General features: G+C 36.1%; 1 protein-coding gene across 7 annotated transcripts in view; it reads right to left on the minus strand.

Annotated features, from left to right (window-relative positions):
* Positions 1-21,456, minus strand: part of MAGI2 (membrane associated guanylate kinase, WW and PDZ domain containing 2) — a 1,221,159-nt gene that overhangs the window by 80,991 nt on the left and 1,118,712 nt on the right. For all 7 annotated transcript variants that reach the window (XM_036231069.1, XM_036231070.1, XM_036231071.1 and 4 more), the window contains 4 exons: positions 16,395-16,580; positions 14,307-14,481; positions 9,231-9,450; positions 7,766-7,909 (listed from right to left, as the gene is read on the minus strand). In XM_036231069.1, the coding sequence (XP_036086962.1) occupies positions 7,766-7,909; positions 9,231-9,450; positions 14,307-14,481; positions 16,395-16,580 (725 nt within the window). The remainder of the gene's footprint in view (positions 1-7,765; positions 7,910-9,230; positions 9,451-14,306; positions 14,482-16,394; positions 16,581-21,456) is intronic.

A 21,456-nucleotide genomic window follows, 5' to 3' on the forward strand; every position in this document is an offset into this window, starting at 1 on the left:
TATCTGTGTAGAAAACCCAGAGCCTACAGGTAAATTATTTGAATTAATAAGTGAGTTTAGTAATTTTGTATGATATGAGTATCAATATACAAAATCAAATTTATTTTCACTTGGAACAGTTTATGTCAATGTTGCATTAAAAATACTATATACAAGAGAAAAAAAATAAAGTATACAATGTGCCCAGAATCAAGTTAGCAAAATATCTGCAGGTATGTTGTGAGAATCAACTATAAAATTTTGAGCAGTTTATGGAAAACACAAATAAATAGATTACATTATGTTCATGGAGAAAGATTCAATATTATAAAGATGTAAGTTTTCTGACATTAATTTATGGATTCCAAACAATTCTAATGCAAATCGTAATAGGGCAAGCAAATTCTAAAAATTTATATGGAAAGGCAAAGGCCCAAGAACATTCAAATACTCCTGAATTAAGATGTGTGTCTGAGGATGAGAGGATGGGCAGTTTCTCCATCAAAACTGGAGATTTATTAAAAGGTAGGGAAGTATAGCATTGATGTAGGTATAGACAAATAGACCAGCAGGATAGTATAAATAATCTATAAACAGACCATTGCATTTATAGAATTTTAATTTATTATAGAATTGTCATTGCAGATTGTTGGGAAATGATGCTGTGACAGCCAGTTATCCATGTAGAAAAACTGAAATTGGATTTCTACCTTACACTACATGGAAAAATTAATTCTAGGTGATTAAAGACTTACATATAAAAAGCAAAACTATAAAACTGTTAAAAGGAAATGTAGATCTTTAAGAATATGATGGAATGATTTTTCAAAGATGACACAGAAAGTCAATTACACTAAAATTAAGATCTGTTTATCAAAAGGCATCATAAAGAAAGTGAAACTATAAACCATAAACTAGGGTAAGATATTTACAACACATCGATCGATGAAAAACTATCACCAAAAACATATAAACATTTCTAAAATCAATATGAAAATAAGAAACTATTCAACAGAAAATGGAGAAAAGATATGAATAGGCATTTTTATTTAAGAGGGAACAGGAAAGCCCAATAAACATAAGAAAAGATGAACATCATTCTAATCAAGAAATGCAAATATATACCTAAATGATATGTCGTTTTCTACTTACCAGAATAAGAATTTAAAAGCCTGAAATATAAGTCTTGCAAAGACGTACAGTAAAGGAAATTCTTTTATATTGCTGCTTTGAATTTAAATTCATAAAACCACTAGGAAAATATTTTTGTGCTATTTATGAGTTAAATATGAGCTCATAGGTATACAGTCTAGTTTAGAGAAATTCTTGCCCACGTACAGCAGGAAATATGTACAAGAATTGTTAGTTACAAAAACACTGGAAATAACCCAAATGTCTATTGCCAGAGAAAAATTTAAATATCCATAGATAACTATTAAAGACTACAGCATATTCATACAGTGGAATAATTTATAGCAGTGAAAATAAACTATAGCTTCATGTATCAACTTGGATGAGTCTTGTAAACATAAACTATAAAAAACAAACACAAAAGACATGTATAGTATAATTCATTTATATAAAGTCCACAAAGTGTGCAAAATTAGATGATATGGTTGAGAGATACACACATATGTGGTAAAACTAGAAGAAATGGCAAGTATTTATTTAGGGTGATGGTTACCTCTGGGGGTTAGAGAGTGGGAGGAGGGTGGAATCATGGAAGATTGGTAAGGTTCTATTTTTTGTTTGTCTTTTTTTAAGCTGGGCTACGGGTTCATGGGTACTTGGAACATCGTTAGTATTTAGACCTATCACATATGTTAAAAATAGTTTTCTAAATGGTTTTATGTTTGATAAAAACGATATATAGAATAAAATACTTCATTTTGTAGTCCCAGGCTAGTCATGCCTGGACCACAGAAGGAGCAGTGGCAAATTCAAAAGAAGCTGCTATCAGGGAATTTTCCTACAGATAATGAAAATTAAAGAAAAATAATAGATAAGCAGAACATTTTTCAGTCTAAAAAATGTTTTAGTTTAATCTAATACCCACTGCAGGCAGACTTTTGCATCATAATGAGTTTCAGGAAGAAGGTAAACCATTTTATAAATAAGTTTATGTGATGCTTAGTAGGCATATACAACTGTTAAACAGCTGTTAAAGTAATGAAATTTTAAAATAATGTTCTCTTTTATAATAGAAGTGTATTTTATGGAAATAGGGAATGTACAGTGGTTCCCCATTATCTGCAGGGGGACACTTTCCAAGGCCCTTAGTGGATTTTGGAAACCGTGGGTAGTACAAACCGTATATATACTATGTTTTATTTCATTACATATATACCTTTTCACTAAAAGGAAGCATTGCACAGCTTCTCTTTGACATATTTTAATTACCAGTACCACTACTCTTGCAATTTGGGGCCATTATTGAGTAAAATAGGGTTAATTGAATGCTAGCACTAGGATAGATCGACTGTTGATCTGGTAACCAAGATGGCTACTAAGTGACTTAATGGGTGGGGAGCATGAACAGCAGAGATATACTGGACAAAGGGATTATTCACATCCCAGGTGAGACAGAGTGAGACATGGTGAGATTCCATCATGCCGTTTAGAATGGCATGCAATTGAAAACAAATGAATTGTTTATTTCTCGAATTTCCATTTAATATTTTCAGACCACAGTTGACTGTGGGTAACTGAAACCATGGAAAGCAAAACTGCAGATAAGGGGGACTACTGTGTTATATTTTCATGGAAACAGGAAAATATTTTCTTTCAAGAGCAAAGTTGATAGATATCCTTTCAGATTCTCTTTTAAGTACTCTCAGATTTTTATTCAAGCACTTAGAAGTACTATCCCTTTCCTCTAAATATTTCTTGATTTCTTAAATTCCCTGCTACATTAAACTTCACCAGTAAATTATTTTTATATTCATTATTCTTTCCTGTTTTCTATTTATCTTCAGTTTTTAATTAGATTGTGTCCCTAAGAGCTTTGTACCAGAGATTTATTCATCAGTTATGAAAATTTTCATCCCTCTCGGCTTTATTAGACTGTTTTACAAATGTAGTCTTCTTTTTAAAACAGATCTGTTTATATTTTCTGATAATTTTTTATACTGTTCTTTGAAATCTGAATACCATTTTTGTTTTTCTTATATTAGTCTTCTTGAATGACTGAAGAAAAGCAATCAGATATGATGATTACTTTTGTATTTCCCGTTCCCTGTATTTTCTTTCCTTATAGATTGTTTTGTCTGTTCAATTTTTAATAAATCAGTATTAACTGATATTGAAAAACTATCTAGTAATTGAAGTAAAAATTTTTTAATAAAGTGAATATTTTATGTAATAACGATTCACGTTTTTTCTTGTTTATTTTCACTGCACCATTCTATTCAAATTCTATTTCATGACATATTTTAGTATCTAAATCCCCCTCTTTTCCCACAAACTAATAGCTTACTCTTTCATCTAAAAAAAAATCAATTCTACTCCTGACACCTCTCTCAAACCCTTCCAACAGCCCTATAAGGCAGATATCATTCTATTTTACAGGAACTGAGGTTCAAAGAAGTGAATTGATATTTCTAAGTTTAATAAAGCAAATGCACCATGTTGCTTATTTTGGAGGTTGAGAGTGAGGTTGAGGGTTTAGAAGGGCTCACAATAGTCATATTTTTTTACTTTAAATCCATTTATTTAGTTACTCTTACATGTTTCTGATATGGGGGTCCTAGAAGCCCTCTTTTGTTTTATTTTTATTATTTATTTATTTATTATTATTTTTAGAAGACTTCTTTTAAATAAGTATCTAATCGATTTTCTGAAAAAGTTTCTTATCTTCTCTTCTGCATCTAGACTTTGGCTTGCAATATTTCCCCACTACTTTCTGATCCTCATTTGCTGTCAGTGTGTTCTCATATTTTGAGGGAACCCATTGTATTTTATCAGGATACTTGCCTGATCTGATTCTTGTTTCATCAAGTGGAGAGTATTTATCTGACAAAAAATGGACTAAACATATAATGATTTTTGAGAAGGAAAAAAATATATACATTCTGTAGGAGTACTTAATCAATTTTAAAGTTAGTCTAATTTGCTAAAGATTTCTGCTAAGATAATTCTTAACTGCTGCAGGTGCCAGAAAGAGTAGAGTGAAGTCATTTACCTCACTCTTGGGGTATCTAGTTGTCTCTCACTAGATCCATGGGAAGATCACTGGCATTCTCTTGGATGTTTAGGATATCACTTAGATACCTAAGGACAGGCTTTAAACATCTATATCTGTGCCATTGTTCCTTCGAATCTCCAGTGTGAGAAGGGTGTTTTTATATTCATGCTAGTCACCTCCTCTGATGCCCTACTGTACCCGGTTTTCTCTGTGTTCTTACCAAGTCTTATACTCCTAAACGGGCATATTCCACCACTGTCCTACAAATATAAAAGAACTCAGAAAAAGTCTTAGGTTCAGAGATTACTATGTGGTGCATTAACTAAGTTTTCAAAAGTAGTATTATTTACATTCTTAAACCAAGGGCACAATGATTCATTGTTACGTAAAATGATTTTTCAGAATCACCTGGTTTTTGCATAGTAATTCTGATTTGAGCAATTTTGCCGTACTGGATTTAATTTAAGATATCTTGCTATTACCAGATTATTACCTGGCTTTTCCCTTCTGTTTCTGATTATGAAAAGAAGGAAAAAAAATACACGGTGTTTTCCAGACTTATTTGATCATCAAGTGTGTGTGTTCAGTTTGGGCATCGAGGAAATAACGCATTAAGACTGAAGCTGAAAGAGTCATGTTGACAAGGAGAAAGATGCCCCAGTGTTTCAAAGACTGGGAAGAACCTGAAGCTAGCATCTCTTCTTCTTGAGCTTATTTTGAATGGTAGTCTGAGTATCTAGTTCACCTACTTTTCTCAGGAGTCTTGGAAATTTACCAACCAAGTCATAATTCCCATGGAGTGAATAGCTTCCTTATAGACATCATCTGCATATTTAAGATCTATATTTATCTGGGCACCAATGGTATCAAGTGAGAACTTTATAATATGATGAAAAGTGGGTCCCTATTTAATTTCATTGTAAAATTTCCAAATCGACAACCTATATGTTATCCAGTTTATATATTAATTTTAAATAATCAAACTCTTGATTGATTCTGACTCTTGCTAAAGCAATTTAAACACATCTGTGATTTAAAAGTTATTGCCAATTATTAATAAGTATTAATGAAGGTAGAAAAGATTAACTTTAAATGATTAAATATAATAAACATGGAAACAAGATCTGAATAAATTATGTGCTATTATCAAGAATAATTATCGATCTGTATACAGGTACAAAATATTTATGTAATTCTGATAGTAGATAATATGAACACCTTCAAACTTACATAATGAAGTAGTTCCTTTCCCTGACATGGAGTTTGTCACCCTAGATAAATTCTCCATTGGTGCCATAAGAAACTATGAGTGAGAAAAATCCTAAAAATTTGAATATTAAATATAATCCAAAAAAAAAAAAGCAGAAAAAAGTCTTCCATCCATCTCTGCTAAGTTCTCAGGCTTAGTATAAAGACTGGAGATAAAATCAACCACTAAATGCTGATCCATGAAATTTCTGTGACTCTCAACTGGCTCTTTTTCTTGATAATTAAATGCTAGAAATGTATATATAGTAGACCAAAATAAACTAACCCAGATTATCTAAAACTGGGCATAATAATTCCTTTTAGAGGGCTTATACACAGAAAAAATAGATTGCTTTATAAAAATGGTATGAAAAATGATGATGAAATATTGCTTATTTTTATAATCTGTGACAAGAAATGAAAATACCATTTTTCTGAAACCCAAGTAAAGGATTCATTTTTATCATATGCCAGAAGGAAAAGCATCTTTCATAAAATTGAGTACCTGCCTACAAATTCTAAATCTGTGTTTACATGTATTTAAGGACTTCAGGTAAACCTTTTAAACAGGATGGAACTCTCCTTTGACAAGATCTAGGGGGGATTAACAGAGCCTGAGCCACACACATCCAACTCGTGTCATACCTGTGTAATGACAACAGCTTCCCTCTAGCTCAGCAGTTCTCAAACTTTAGCTTGTACCAGATTTACCTGGAGATGAATCACACAAACAAAGCCTGATTCCTTCACTCCTAGAGTTTCTGATATGGTAGGTCTGTGGTGGGGCTTGAAAATTTTCATTTCTGACACATTTCCAGGTGATGCCGATAACAAAGACCACAATGTTCTAGTTTAAATTATATAAGAAAGATATATATATATATATTTTTTTAATTTTTTATTTTTTTACATTGACTATTTCTATATTTAGGCTCCTATGACCTGGGGGTATCGTATATATTGAGCAGCCAGCTATTGAGACCACTTGTTCAAAACTGTGGCCACTATTTGGAATCCACACAGGTCACCTCTGAAGTCCTTTGGGGGTGGGAGTGGGGCTATATTCTCTCACAGCCTCTGGTCTGGCTCACTCATGGTCCTCCTGCTATGTTGCTTGCACCTGCACTACAAAGATTAATTTCGTTTTATTTAACTACTTATGAGTTGGCTTTGCAGCATGATAAGAAAGTACCACTCTGTTTACAGGGAAGCTGGGAGCAAAGAAATCATGTGGAGGCCTAGCCTAAAACTGTGTGTAGACAGGGAAGAGGGCGTTGGTGTTGGATCAGGGTGGAAGCTCTCAGCCTCTCCAGTCAGGCTAGGCAGAATTCACATTCCAATTTGGATATTTCCCAGCTGTCAAAGCATAGTGAAGGAACAGAGAAAAGCAGACACAATATATGTACTTTCAACTTTTTCACTGTGTTAATGAGAATCACAGAAATGGTAGGCTTGGTGGTAGGAAAAACAGATTCGTTTAATTGTCCAGGAGAAGCTGGTTGGTGAGGCTCAGCACAAGAAGCTGAGATTCCAGAATTCAAGGATCATAGCTTTTCTATATTAACTAAAAGAGCAAGGAGGGGGCAAGAATGAATTCTCGATGTTATTCAAAATAACATCTTTTATTATGTGCTTGCTAATCACCATTTTACAGTAAGAGAGAGAGAGAGAGAGAGAGACTAATGTTCTATATTACTATCAAGTTTTGCTTTGTACCTTTAGATGAAAATCAGTTACACATCAATCAGATGCCTAAAGTAACTATTACATTTTAAAATATACTCTCAATTTACATTTTAATTAGAAAATTTCTTACTGCTATAATTTTTAAGGACAACATGTATCCAAGAAGCTTAGTCCACCTTTCTCCTATTGCTTCTGCTGCCCAATATCAAAACCAAAAGACCAGTCAACACAAAAAAAGTATTCCCAAGAAGCACAGAACCATTTAATGAATAAATGTGGGGAAAAAAAGCATAAAGTTAAAAATAAATTTCTAAAGATTCAATCTCAAATGAAAATTAAATCAAACCATGGAAAAAATATGGAACTATGTTTTTGTTTCTAATACCTAGAAATAAAAACATTATCCATTTTCTTTAGTTTGCTCTTTAGGGAAATTATATATGTAAAACACTATATTGAGACTTGTCAATTAGAAGGCTATAAGCAGGAAAATGAGTGATCTAACTTTTAAGTAACATTTGGCCAAACCTTTAGAAAATTGGCTCATGAAAAGGAAAGAAGGCAAAACCTACATCATCCGCTTGCTTAACAGCATGCATCAGCACTCTCCTAATGCCTCATTGTGCTTCCTTCAGAATTAAGTAATTCTATAAAAAGAACTTTTCTTACCCTCATCCTTCCATTCCTTATCGCCGGCCCATCTTCTGCCAATCTCAACACATACAAATCCATTTTGTATTCCCTTCCTCCACGAATGCTGAATCCAAATCCTTTGGCTCCTTTCTCCATGTCCACGGTGAAATAATCAAAATCCTTTAGGGGTGGGGAGAAAATGGGACAAACAATTGTTTACTATCAAAGAAGCTTCTGTGGTCAGTCCTGTTCTTTCCTCTAATATAATGTGTTCCATATGACATGATGTTGTGAGAAGTAATCTGACTTCATAGTCCAGCAAAATGCAAGAGAAAGTTCCAAAGTTGGAGCAGATCAGAACACAGTTTACTTGGTCACTGGAAAAACTACTGTGTAGCTAGTTTACTTTGGTGTTCATCAGTTTACTTGGCAAACTTAATTATTGCATATAGGCCTGTGTGATGTTCTCTCTCCTTTGAATTTTCTCATTCACTGCTGTTGAGCACCATAAATAAATGTATCAGTCCTGTGTGTACATGTACGTGTGTGTGTCTATAAATTAGAGGTTTACTGATTAGAAAATGAAACTGAATAGGATCTTACTACAACTTTCTACTGCACAGACTACTGAATATAAAGTTGGAGTGTAGGAAATCAATTTCTCTTCTACACAAAATGCAATATGTCCAAAATTTCCTGACTTTCACTGTTCTTAACATTTCGGCAGGATAAAGGTGATCTTTAATCCAAAATAAAACACAGTGTAGTCTGAAAGAGTTGAAATTGTATTTAATTTGTATCTTGGTATCTAGTTGCCAGCTATTGAATATTTACGGGATACCAAGCTCTGGTCTAGGTACTTTTCATAAAGATTGAATCCTTACCATAGACTGCAAGGAATAACCTTCCTTTAGGAAATTGAAGCTCAGAGGGGTTATGGAAATTACAATGGGATGCATTTAACATGTACAAATAATTATAAGAACGACTGTAGTGTAGACCAAGACTGGATGCTTGTTACAGACTCAGGAATGAAGCCAGGCCTGGCTTGTCCTTATGCATAGGGGCTTAGTACTTTATCACCAATAGGAGGTAGGGAGTCTTGCAAATACTCATGGATCTAAAATACTTCCATTGCTGGCATCTGTAAAATATTCTACATAGCAGCACCCTCTGAGGTCCCAGATAAGAGAGCATTTTTCAACTCTGACAAAGTAATACACTGGGAGTTAGCTAGGTAATATTAGCAGGGACTAGTTCATCCCATTATTACTTACCCACTTACTGACTGATTGATTGTCCTGCTTTATTCTGAAATAAATTTATTTATTCAGAGCATTTTGAGGATGTGGGTGTTACCCAGATGATATCATAACTAAGAACAGAACTTGAGCTATCTTTTTCAGAAGGGTGTTCTTTCCTCTGCCTCCCATTCTATTTCACTGTTTGCACTTCAGGAAGTATTGGTTCTGGCCTGTGATGAAGTCAAGAACTGAGGTACCTGGGGCTGCCTGTAGTCTGACAGAGGGTACTGCCTGGTGTCGGGGGAGTGCTGCCTGTAGTCCAGCAAGGGAGGCTGCCTGTAGTCCAAGGGCGGGGGTTGCTGGTAGTCTCCTCCTGGGGGCTGCCTATAGTCCAGCGGGGGCTGCCTGTAGTCTGTGAATGGAGGCTGTCGGATGTCTGGTTTCACATCTTGTCTTGCTTTTACTTCTGACCTGTAACTGAATAAATGGAAATGGGATTTACTTTGGTATCTCAACATTCTAAGATGAGAATGATCAAATGATCTCTGAGCACATGTGGGCCACTCCTCTTGGTGGTTCTTTTGCATATTCAGGATTATGAGAAGATTAAATAAATGATAAATATTATTTTTCAATCTTCATCAAATGTCTTATTGTATACTCTTTATTTGGCTCCTTGAGATATTAAGGTGAAAATGATGGTTCAATCATAACTGTGTGAAAAAGGACTTACGAATATTCCTTTTTACCTTTGGCTATTTAGAAACTGTATACCCACAGCAAATCTAGGAAGTTAAATACTTAACCCCAAAATCATCCCCAAATATCAGATATCAGTTTGTCTTAACACCAATAAACCAACTCTGTCTCTCTGTCTTTCTGTGTGTGTGTGTGTGTGTGTGTGTGTGTGTGTGTGTGTGTGTGTCATACATATACCCCTTGGCAGACCATTCATTACTTTATGAAAACATGATTTACACGATCTCTAAATACTCTACAAATACACAACTAAAGGCTATTGTAACCTGTTGAGTTTGGTCTTTTTTAATATCTTAGAGAGAAGTGTTGGTAAGGAAAAATAGTAAGGTATAATCACCAACTACAAATCAAGCAGAAAGTCACTAGCTTATTGCTAAGGTTAGAAACATATTAGCAGAGTTTGGATACTAGACTATAGGATCAGATCAAGTATCAGATACTATCATGGTTATAAATTGGAAGGAAAGACGAAAATGTTTATGTTCAACATTTGTCTCTTTCTTGTTTCTAGATATTAGTTACCAATAAAATAAATACAGAGACCAGAACAAGTGAGGGGATTCCCAGTTCCAAAAGGGGACTAAAATAGCTTATACCTGCCATTATGGGGTCATTAATAAGGTAAACTTAAAAATTAACACCACTGTACAGAGGGCACCTAATTCTGTAGTTCCTTGCCTATTGCCACAGGAACAGTCTATAGTGAGCTACTCAGGGATGTAGGTTGGTTGAAAAATACTTTGTACCTAATAATGATTTTATCTAAAGTTAACATGGAGGGTTTGAGGAATTGAGAAAATATTCAGCACCAAGAAAAAACTCAAATATGTCAGGAAAACAGATTTAAAATCTAATTTTTAACTTTAAGACTAGGTGAGTTTTTTCTTTTTTTTTTAAAACTGGCATATGATCTCACTGATGCTGATTAGATTAAATATATTTTTAAAAACACATGAATAATTGCCATTACTGTAAGCTAGTATTTGAGAGGACATACTGAAAGTATATACATCAATAGATGTATTTATTTGGGATTTTTTGGAAGGGGGTTAGTAATGTAGTTATTTTAATCAACGCTCTAAATAGGTCCCACTTGTTAGTTAACCTGCAGAAGTGACATTCCTTTCATGAAATGCATAATTTAGGCTTTGCTTTATACTTCAGCAAGCTATCCACTCACCTGCTGAGTGTTCATGCTGAGAACAGAATTATTTAAAATATGCATTGAATAAGGTGCTTATCTATGCAAATGAATGGATTACACAAAAAGAAACTAACTGGGTGACATTTGTGCATCAGTTCCTTTCTAGAAATAGTTTGCTGGGTTGTTTAGATGTTATATTGTTTTAAGTCATAGCACAGTTACTTTACTTTCATTATCTGTGTGATGTTGGTATAAAATATCCATTATGTGTCCGATTTCCAACCAGATGTGTCACAGGTATAGCGAAAGAGGGTGAAATGCAAGAGTCTCCCCCTAAGATTACACAAATACTTAGAAATAGGAACAGTTAAAACTTGCAATAGCTATCACCCAAGCCTCATTCCAGCACTCAAACGTCTTTCTACACCAGTGCCATGTGTCAGGATTTTATGTTGAACTGCACATTAAAGAATTCTCTAATTAAGGGAAAATACCATACTTAACTTTTTATGAGTGTTGCTAACCTTTAAATGAATGATACACTGGCTAGGGCAAAAGTTCTATTACTTTGAATTTGTAAAACACTTTAAGAAAAATTCAGGATTATTTTTAAAAAAACCCAGCCTCTTTAAAGTTTCTTTACTTATGATGAAAGAAGGTCATCAGTATAACTCTTCCTAGCTATTAATTCCATTATTAAAGAGACTAGAGATGATAAAAGCAGACTGCCAGTGGTAAATTCTAGCAGAATTTTATGGTATGAACAATTCCAGAAGCAAGGAAAGTTGCCCATGTGGTAGGGGACTTTATGGTGGGATGTGGCCTCATGTGGGCCTTTCAAGAATTTTTTCCAGCTTTAAGCATCTAAGGTTCAAAGTTTGTGAAAGAAGTCAATTTCCAATGCTTTTCTACTGACCTTGCTATTTAAAACATCATTAAACATCAATTGCCCTTGCCGGGGAAGGTGAACTCTGCTATTTATACTGAGTTTTGGAATATATTTCATAATGACTCTTTTGTTATTTTCAACAAATGCTTCTCCTTGAATGGTGTTCTGCTTATGTTCATATTTTGTGTTTCCTGAGCACAAATGAAAGGGATGTGAAAGGACAGAAGTGGGTAGAGGTGTGCAGGGTGCCGGCTGGAAGCTAATCCAAGAGTAAATGAGACAGGATGAAATATTTGCTCACTCTAACTCATAAAATAAAAATTTTCAAGCAGATTGTCATTTTATTTGAGCCCACTTTAACATGAAAACTGGCTCAATTTGATATGTAGGTGGGCACTTCTTGTACAAATGAACTAATAGGAAATTCATATTATGCATTTGGCATACAAGCTGTCTTGGAGACACCTTTAGTTTAGAAAATGGCAAAGAGTTTTCTCTCTGAAACCACGATCATCTTTAAATGCATCTAGGAAAATGGTCCTGGTATCTCTTCATTCTGTAAAATTACTGAACCTCTTCATTCGTATGCAAATGAGCCACTCACAATCAGAGTTAAGCCAGGAAACCTGAGTGCCAGTGTAGGGCACTTTCCAGGCTTTTAATATTATTAAAGCAAAAATAGCTAAAAACTCTGGGCAAATGTGTTGATTTATAAAAATTTGGATCAGTTCAACCTATTAACCCCAGAGTCAGGAAATATTTTCTTCTGTAATTAGAAGAATATATCCCCAAATCATTGCTTCTGTGATAGAGGCCAAGTCCTAGAAGTAGCTAGTAGCAGACAGGGACAGGAGGGTGGCCTTGCCCAACTGTCATTCTCCCCACTAGGCTGTAACACACCAGAGGTGAGATTACCTGCCCCAAGGCTGGAATCCAGCAAGAGCCCATCTCCAGGGCAGCTTGACTCTGGAAAGGTGAAGATGGGATTGTGGCTGGGAGGTTAATTGACAGTGGCAGAGCCAAAAAGAAGAGTCTGAAATGGGCTCAGGGACTTCTGGAGCACTCAGATCCTTCTTCTTAAGTCTGAAATAAATCCTGGGGAGAGCCTGTGTTATCTGCTGAAACAGCAGCACACGGTGAGAGCGGGCACATCTGGGGCTTACTACTGAGACACCCAGGATTTCTCCTCTTCTGGACTGTCAAATCCTTACTCTGTGTCATGGCCTTATGGGGCTTATTCTCTTTACTTCTGTGGAATACATTAAAACCATAAACAGCTGAGGACAACAGACATTTACTTTACTATGAAAGGAAATGGGGGAAATCAGAACAGGGCTTTATGGAAATAACACCTGTGGCACAGGGAAAATATTTGCTTTGCAACAGTGTGAATGATGAACCTAGAGAGTTCTGGGACTCAAATCTGGTTCCCATTTCATCTTCATCAACACAGGAGGCAGGAGATGGGAAGCAAATGTTCAGAAAACAGAATCAGGGAAAAGACCGGTGAGGGTTTTGTATTTAGAGATATTCCTGTGGACTCTTCTATTTTCTTCTTCAAAAGGGGGAAACAACATGGGAACATGTCTTCATCTCTTTCTTTAATGGCTCAACCTGTTACACTCAGGCTCCCTGTTACACACAAGTCACAGTAAGGAGATAATGTGGTTTTTATATGGCATCTTTTTTTTTTTTTTTCTGGAAGTTTAAAGTGCCTTATTTGTATTAGTTCATAATGTGAAATAGAAGAACCTAATAAGACCATGGGTAGGAGTATGTGAGGTAAAGTGCAGTAAAAATGCTAACATTTATTAATGCTTCTAATCCTTCAACATTTCCCCTTCTCCACACCACCATTATCTTCCAAGCAACCACCTTTATGGCTCTATGGTCGCTGGCAGCCCTCTCTGATGGCTTAGCTTGAATTCACTCTGACTGGCTGTCAGTCTGTTCTCTGTGGGGCTGACCGAGGGATCTTGAAAAGCAAATCCAGTGATGGCAGTCCTCAGCTTAACACCCTCCAATGCCTTCTCACTACACTTAAGATCAAAGATCTTTAAAATGCCTACAAGACCCTGCAGGATGGGCTCCTACTGCCTTCACCCGCTTCATCTTGAAACACGCCATTCCCTCCCTCTGGATCCCCGCCCACCCCCCCCCCCCCCCCGCCTCCCCCCTCCACCATTGGCCTTATTTCCCTCCTTCTGCTGGCATGCTCCCTCCCCTCAAACGGCCTTCGGCCTTCCTATATATTCTCACTCTGCTTGGACTCTCTTTAATGTGCTTTTCGGCTAGTTAACCCCTACTCATCCACAATCACACATCATTCTCTCAGGAAAAGTTCTCTTCTTGTGCAGGACAGATACTTGTATTTACTAATAAAGCCACATTGATAACATAAACACAATCTAGAAATTACACAAAGGTACACAGGGCAATTTCTTCTTCACGAAAATCTCCTGCCTGTGGCCTGTTCTAGCCCAAACTCTTCCTCTCCCTGCCTCCCTCATCTCTCAGAATCAAAGCCAGAGGAAACTTTACCTATTTTCATGTCCTTGCAGCTGAAGTGGTTGAGGAGGAGCTGGTTGGGTGACAGGACTGTTAGGGGTGGCTGGGCTTGGCTGGGCCAGAGGACTCTGCTGGGCCAGGGGGCTGTGCTGCTGTGCCATGGGGCTCTGTTTCTCTGAGCTGGGTGCCGAGGCTGGGCTGTTGAGCTCTGTAGTGGGGAACCAAAGCGGCAAATGCAGTCAGGTTGACATTGATAAAGGGCAAGAGGTGGCCAGAGGTGGTTACTCCTTGCCTCTTCAGATGACTCGTGGCTTTGGTTATTTCAGTTTCTGTTAGGCTTTAAGACAGCAGCTTAAATTTATCAAGTTCCAACACCACTCAGAATTAGTATTCTTTCTTCAATTGTGTTGCTGAACAAAGTTATGAACAGTCTCTTGTCATTTTGTCAGAAGAAAGGATTACAATTAAAAAAAAAAAACCTGTTAAAACTACAAAAAAAATAATTCAAAGGAGTAAGCTATAAAACATATTCTGTTTTTCCAGCATTACTTACTGAGAGAAAATGTTTAACCTCTATTTTTTGATTGTAATGAGAAGTGTTAACCAGTGTTCTGAAGTTAGGATAAGGAACTAACCATAATAAAAGTAAATGCTTTCTACGGTCTTCTTTCCAGTTGCTTGTTACTCTTATTGCTTAATAATCCTCTGTATTCCATGGTTCTCCAGGAAAAAAAATAAAATAAAAAAACATTGGATGGGAGAAGGTGAATTATTTTGCTGTTGTTAAAACCATTTCTTGGAATTTATTGTAATAGCATCAGATTTTCAAGTCTTTGTTAGAATAAGAGCAAGACAGACATTTTAGACTGGGAAAATGTAAAAGCAAGTCAGACTTTTAGTGGGCAGTCTTGCTTAAATTCCCATTGCGTATTTTATACATAGTGGTGGATGCAGATAACATGTTAAAAAAATACATGGTGATGTTCTTTTTTAAAATTTTTAGTTAGGTGATGAAAAGGGGGTGATCTATTAGCATTTTCTTATAAACCACTCTTCTCCTTTCTTTTCTCACAGCTTCAAACTTTAAATTTCTTTTCTACTTGCATTTGGGTTTCTCAACTTTGGCATTACTGATGTTTTTTGGGTCAGATAATTCTTTGCTGTGAAGACTGTCCTGTGAACTGTATGATTTTTAACAGCATCCCTGCCTTCCACCCATCAGATGCCAGTAGTATCCTACCCCAATCATGACAATCAAAAATGTCTCCAGACATTGCTAAAAGCCCCTGGAGTGGGGGGACAAAATCACCTAAGTTGAGAACCAGTGTTTTATATTTAAAGTCAGGTGGCTGTTTGGTGCCTATTTGTCAGAGTCTCAAGATGGAATCAGGAGGCAAGAACAACAGCAACCAAGCTAAGGGAGCTTATCACTCTCCATGTGAGACTTTGCGGTCCACTCACCGGTGAGCTTCAAGAGACTGAATTCTCAAATATCATTAATGAGTCAGCAGCTACAAACTAGTAATGAACCCACTATGTCTAGAAATGGTGAATTTATGGTGAATAGGTTCATAGAACTTCATGGCCCCTTAAGGTATGGCTGTGAATTGTGATGCTCATTACTCTTCAAGCCTCAGGGTGGAAGGAAGCCTTGTACAGAGAAATTCAAAAGGCTAAGTGGGAATTTAAAATTCTTATCAGATGTAACATTTTCTAAATGAGCTCTCTTTATACCACAAAACTTCCTCAAGCTTTTCAAAATCAATCTGACTTTGAAGGATCCTCCAGAGCTTACCTGTTAACATGAATATGTGTTTTTTCCCCTCTTCTTCAGATTTGTAACTCTATCATCTTTGTTGAATAGGTTTTGGCCTAATGTAACCATAAAAATAGAACTCCTGGGACCACAGGGAATAATTGAATAACCCAGTGTCATGGAATTCACACTATCTATAATGTCATACAGCTTGATTTCTGAATGAAATTGGTACTGAGTAAACAGAATATTGGTAGTAACAGAATGTGAATGTTTGCAAAAGTGGAAATAACTACCAATTTCTGACACTCTGACATCACACCAGGGCAGCCAGATGAACTCCATGACCTGGCTCCAGCACTCACCCTCCTGAGGAATGATGCGAAGGGTGACACTAAGGCCTGCATCCTTGATGAGCTTCACGATGTCTGCGTGGGGCATGTTGATGATAGACTGGCCATTCACTGCTAAGATCCGGTCTCCCACTTTAAGTTTTGCACAGCGATCTGCAGGACTCCCATCAATGATGCGTCCAATTTTATGGGGCACAGCTAAAAAAACCCCAACAGAAATAGATATCAAGGACATTACCAGACCCACAGGAAGCAATGCAATGTCAGAATTCCTTCTTTCATTAGTGTATTTGCCTTTTGAAATCACAATCACTCCTATCAAACATGGTCCTATGCATACTACTGAGACCAGAGTTCCTAAATTCAAGTCCTTTGCAGTGACAGGCCAATTCTAAACACATGGACCAGGGGTTCTCAAACTTTGGGGTGCATCACAACCACCATAATATTAAAAACACAACTCTGGGCCTTACCCCAGACCTTGTGAATCAGAAAGTCTAGGCAAGAGGTAAGGATCATGGAATTTTAAGAACTCCTGAGGCGATTCCAATACATACAAAATTTTGAGAACCATAGCATCACTCTCTGTGCCCAAAGCTCATACTCTAGAGACAATGATACACAGTTTCAGAAAGATACAACAAATGCCAGGAATTTAATTTCTACCCTTTTATATTTCACACAGAGGAGAAAATAGGAACAGAAATAAAATATATATTAATATGGGCTGTAGCTGGCTGGTGAAGAAGTTTCCACCAACTTCTCGCTCATCTACTAAGCTTCAGTTTAAAGGCTGATGCAGTTTTCAAATTTTACCTCTCTCTTTTTCCTGATTTAATTTATTAAGTGGTGCTGAGATGTTGCTAATACCTGATATGTAATACATTTCATCAAATCTAAGATGCCACTGATGATACAACATATCTTTATCTTATATACCACAAGAAAGGAAAAAACTCAACTTGGCCAATTAAATAATAAAACTCCATTGACTCTAAGGTGTTCTCTAATTTTTTAAGATATTAAGTATAAACATGTATATTATTATTTATATGTATGAGGAGAGTACATGAGGATATAGATTTTCTAGCAAGTTGACTTTCGTTCAATGTCAATTTTTGAGTGCCTACCTGGATAGGTCGTTGGGATCAGATATCACTAGTACACAGTGCCACTGTAACCTCCCCCTGGGAGCTTACAATCTAGAAACCTGACCCTTTTACTTTCTCCTTTCAACACAGGAAGCCCTGGTCAGGATATCACCTGTCAATGACTCTGTCCTGTTGCTCTCTCCATGGAAGTCAGGTATTGATTTAATCTGCATATAGAGGCAAAGAGACACTCCACCATTCATTATGTTCCAGGGATATCTGTTCCTTGAACCCGCAACCTTGTATTTGTGTTACAGTGAAAGGCAGAACATTAGCTAATAACCATGGTAAGGAAGGACAATCAGTAAGTTAATGAACCAGCACCTTGATGATCATATTTCTATTGTGAAAGGTTATAGGCAGCATATGAAAATACTGGCTGAGCCTGTGTCTCCGAAGTGAAACTTGTCATGTTGGAAGCTCAAACACATATTTATTTACCACGGGCAGTAATGGCTTTAGTTAAGTACACTTTACTTAAAGCACATTAATTGTCATCTTAGAGGTTTAAGATAATACATTTTTCAAGTAGAAATATAACAAGAACTCAATCATTTACTTATTTTAAAAAATGACATAGGTATTGAAGTTGCTTGGTCTTCAAACATAAAGAGAATAAACCTTCATTCCTATATTTGTCCACTTTCATGGTCAGTAGTGCCCCGGAACTGTCAATAAATGATATGGCTTCCATGGCCATAATATATATATTGCTATCTATTCTGTGACCTTTGGAAAGTTACCTGACTTTCTGAGTTTCTCTTTTTAACAGTAAAATTGGGATATTATCATTGACCTCATACGATGGTTCTGAGAAGTAAATAAATTATCATATGTAAAGTGACTAGAACAGTGCTTGGTATATACAAATTGATCTCTAAAAATTAACTTTTCTTTCATTCTTTTTATTTCTATTACTTTTTGTTTCTAATACCACTATTGATATGTGTGTACTTATGTGTAGATACCAGCTAAAATTCTTTCTACCTGGCATAAACCTGTAATACTGCTAAAACTAAAGGAACATTTTGCTTACTACAGAGCAATATCCTTGAAGTATCAACCAGGATACTTCATTTGGGATAGACAGATGTGTTTTGGGATTATATAGACACTAGATGAGGCCAAGAATCCTGTTCATTTTCCTCCAGTTTCACACACAAAAAAAATGTTGTAGGTCTCTGTAGGAAAACACCAATTTCTAAGTAAAAGTTTATTATTCAAAGGGAAATCAGCATAATATAGATCTATGCATATGTGCGCACACACACAATTATGACTATATTGAAATATATATAATTTAAACCTTAACAAATCATGTAAGATACCCAAAGGCATTATCATTGCATGTTTATAGTGGAAGAAACCGAGGCAAAATGTGGTTAGCAATGTGCTCAAGGTCATATAGGCCAACCAGGATTTAGAATCCCAATCTATTAGATGCCACAGCCTTTGCTCTTAACCAAGTTACCACACGGAGCCTATTGACTTTACTGTCTTCTCCTACCAATAGAGCACTTGCTTCATGAGCACCCGGAGCTTTTATTTGGTGACTGCTTCTTGCCCCTAAGCAATAAGGCATAAACACTCCACCAGTGGCCCCGATCCAGGGGACAGTGAGAGGCAAGAACTTTGCTTGAAGTGGGTTCTTTATGGCAGCTCTCTTTTGACAGGCAGCTGTGAGGAGGTGAGGAGGGGAGAGGAATAAGAAAAAGAGAGAGGAGAGGAGGGGATGGGAAAATCGCACAGTTCTTCAGATCCCTTTTAGTTAGAATTTCACATCATTGTGTCTCTCCTTTATTTAAACTCATTTCTTTGGGTAGTAGAAACACTCCCATTTGAAAGGAAACTTGAAAATACTTTTTAAAACACATAAAAATGGTACTTTGATGATTTGCTATTTTAAATTATTTATGTCTCTGTTCCTCTCCATTATTGTAGATCACTTAGAATCTACTGGGCATAAAACCCCAAATGTTTCAAAACAAGGTTTCACACATACACACACAATCACACACTCTTATGTGCTCAACAACAGTAAAAACTAGTTATCATTTGTTAATTTACAGGCATTGTGCTAGGCACTGATTTTAAATTTTTATAGCAACAGTGCGAAGTACTTGTAAAAGTATAATAATCGTACTTATTTTGTTAAGAAAACAAATAAATATCAAAGCCAGGATTTGAACTTAGACCCATGGCTTCAAACCTTGGGGTTACTCTCTTCTTTTTTTGATGTGTGGCAGATTGAAAACAGTTTGAATTATGAGGAGTGAGGAAATTATAGGTGAGATTTAGCTTAGAAAAGCATGCTGCTTGATATTTTCAGATGAAAGTTTCATTATAAATAATTTTTGTTATGATGATAACTTAGTTTCAAGGCCATTTTGATTTTATTAGATAGGCAGAATAAAAACTAAAATAAAAGAATAAAACCCAAAATAAAAAAATGAAAACCTAAATAAATTCTCTGGTAACCACATAGAATGATTGAGATGATTGAGTGCTCATATAAAATCTGAGTACACAATTTAAAAATGTATATCCAGTAATTGGAAACACCTGATATAGTTTTAATAAAATTGTTTTCTATTGGCATTTACTTTAATAAAAAAAGTACTTAAAACTCTTGGCAGGTGAAGGCAGCCTCATTTTCCTTTACTAGTATTCTCCCTACATATGTAAGTACATTGAATATTGATGTACAACATATCATTGACAAGGGGTGTGCTCAGAGAGGATTCTCTCTGAAAACAAGATGCAGTTCCATTTGCCCAGTTATAAGGTCTAGAGAGCTTATGACCTAAGTGCTTTCTGTGCATTGCTAATGGAATTACAGAGCTTGGAAGAGGCCCTGACCTTGGTTTCTATTATTAGGATGGATGGTAGGCATTAATTCTCTGAGAATTGATGACTAAGGTAACTGCCTGAGAGCAGTCTATTTAGACAGTATGCCTTCCAGACATCATTTGTCAGGCAGCAACATAAATCAAGTCTTTCGATCAGCCTTAACACAGTGTTCTTAGGATACACAGATATTTGGGAAAATTTGCAGTATGTCATGTGCCTCTGAACATACTGTTATTTGGGAAGGAGACAATGTATCACTAGTTAGAAATTTCCCTTTAATTGCAAAACATAAATTATGGAAGAAGAAACCCAATTTTTCCCCCTTTCTGGGTAAAATACTGCTACACACACACACACACACACACACACACACACACACACACACACACTGCAATATGTTTTATATTTTCCTGTAGATGAATGGGCTTTTTTGGGACTGTTCAACATAGCATACTTGGTTTAGCAGGAATATCAGACACCCAGTTGGACTGGATGTTTTCTAAGTTTGTTCTTAAGGTCTGGATTCTTTGGGTCTCTAGCCATCCACTATAGGAAGCAATCATCCTCCCTTTTTGCTGCTGTGTTCTCTTCTGGGACCTTTTTACAGTTTATTCAGGCTCTGATCAACCAATGATCCATTACGGAGTTCTATCTTGGGTCAATTACCATAAAGAAGATGGCATGGTTGCCTAAAACATGCTTTGTGATGGATTCTTCCAGAAACTCTTAGTTACACCAAAGGGAAGGAATAGTTGATCCCCTCACTGTTTTTCATATTTCCTTGTTGTTTTATATGTATTTCATTTCAGAGAAAGACAAGCCTGTGACTAATGTTTACATTTAATTATCTCCTTGTTAATAGATTCCATACAGTGGAGCTGTATATAAAGGAAAGCATTACACAGGGAAAGTGGATTCTACATCAATCATGTCAAACTTATAAGTGAGTAGTTTTTAGAATGAGTGCGACAAAAACAAATATGTCAAAGGCAATCAATAGTATAAACTGTCATTAGTTCACAATTCCATTAATTTGTGAAGGTTAAACAACATGTCATTAGCTTAAAGAGGCA

This window comes from Rousettus aegyptiacus, unplaced genomic scaffold (assembly GCF_014176215.1).
Source record: "Rousettus aegyptiacus isolate mRouAeg1 unplaced genomic scaffold, mRouAeg1.p scaffold_m13_p_13, whole genome shotgun sequence".
NCBI classification, from domain to species: Eukaryota; Metazoa; Chordata; class Mammalia; order Chiroptera; family Pteropodidae; genus Rousettus; species Rousettus aegyptiacus.